We start from the raw sequence: 1,253 nt of genomic DNA on the forward strand, positions 1-1,253 counted from the left end.
ATATTCCATTCTGCTTTAAAGTTAATCCTGATGTATTGTGCCCGAACAAAGTCTGGACTCAGAAATTCAAATATTGTTACTTTGGATTGTTTTCTATCCTACAAGCAGGTATATTTTCTAATTAAAAAAAAATGGATTCCTGAAAGTCCTGTATCATCTTTAATTCTGCATATCTCATGACTGAGTGGCCAATCACAACCAGACTGTAGATTTGAGCAATAATAAACACCTTCAATGAGAATATGCTCAAAGAACAATAGGGTACTTCTGAAATAACTAGTTTTTGTGAACCTTGTTAAGTAGGTAACTTGCTGAATTGCAGCAAGGGTGGAAAATGTTTGCATTATCTGTGGGCAATAAAGTTACTGCTGTTTAAGAAAGCGCTGGCACGCAGTGTGTTCTCTTCAGCTTTTGGTGCCTAATTCATGTCATTCGAAGGCTCTGCTAATTTCCTGGAAAATTATTTCCTAGGCAAGACTTTGCTTTGGAGGGAAAGCCCTATTTTGTTATCCCGCCACTAGGTAAAAAAAACAATAGTAAAGCAGCAAATACAGAGCAATAAAGTGTAATTTTTAGAACAGCCGCCTCCTTGGCAGAGGTTCGTCATGGACTATTTGATTCGTGGGGTTAACAACAGTTCTATCGTTGGAACAGTTTACACCACCTATTTCAGAATCCGCAACTATTGTTGGATGGCAAATCAGAATTTTGAGAAACAAGTCCCAAAATTAGAGACGGTTAAGCGCTCACGTGACACAAACACGCCAAAAGAATGGGGAAGTTCTGGCTGTATTTGACGCCGTTTGGGTCGCTGTGCGTTAGTTACAGCCGCGGATGGAGGAAGGGAGTTCTGCGAGTTTCTCCTCTGCTGCGCAGAAAAAACGTGTCCAATCCTGGTAATGACATCCAGGTCACCACGGGGACGCGGATCAGCCTCGTCCGTGGGCGTTCCTCATCCACCCGCCTGTCCCCAGCACCGGCAGCAGCCCCGCGGGGTGTCGGGGGGTGTCGTTTGAGGCAGACAAATGCCAGCGTTTCTGGGGCCCACAGGGTGCGCTGGAGACGTTGGGCCGGGCGGCAGGTGAGATGGGCTTTACTGTGAAAAGAGGGGACCGGTTCTGCTCCCGTTTCCCAACCGGCCCCCCGGGAGCACCGTACCTCCGGTTCGCCCGTCCCCCCTGCTGCTCTCTATCCTCCTTCCCCCGGGAGAGTGCGCGGCTCCGTGTCCGCCTCCCCCGCCCCCCGGCGGGGGA

At 48.6% G+C, this 1,253-nt stretch overlaps 1 protein-coding gene across 1 annotated transcript in view; it reads left to right on the plus strand.

Moving 5' to 3' along the window:
* The first annotated feature begins 772 nt into the window (after window positions 1-772).
* Window positions 773-1,253, plus strand: part of LOC104288976 (semaphorin-4D-like) — an 8,314-nt gene continuing 7,833 nt past the window's right edge. Inside the window, exon 1 of the mRNA XM_009887861.1 lies at window positions 773-1,081. Coding sequence (XP_009886163.1) covers window positions 773-1,081 — 309 coding nt within the window. The remainder of the gene's footprint in view (window positions 1,082-1,253) is intronic.

Source organism: Charadrius vociferus, unplaced genomic scaffold, assembly GCF_000708025.1.
Source record: "Charadrius vociferus isolate BGI_N301 unplaced genomic scaffold, ASM70802v2 scaffold1506, whole genome shotgun sequence".
NCBI classification, from domain to species: Eukaryota; Metazoa; Chordata; class Aves; order Charadriiformes; family Charadriidae; genus Charadrius; species Charadrius vociferus.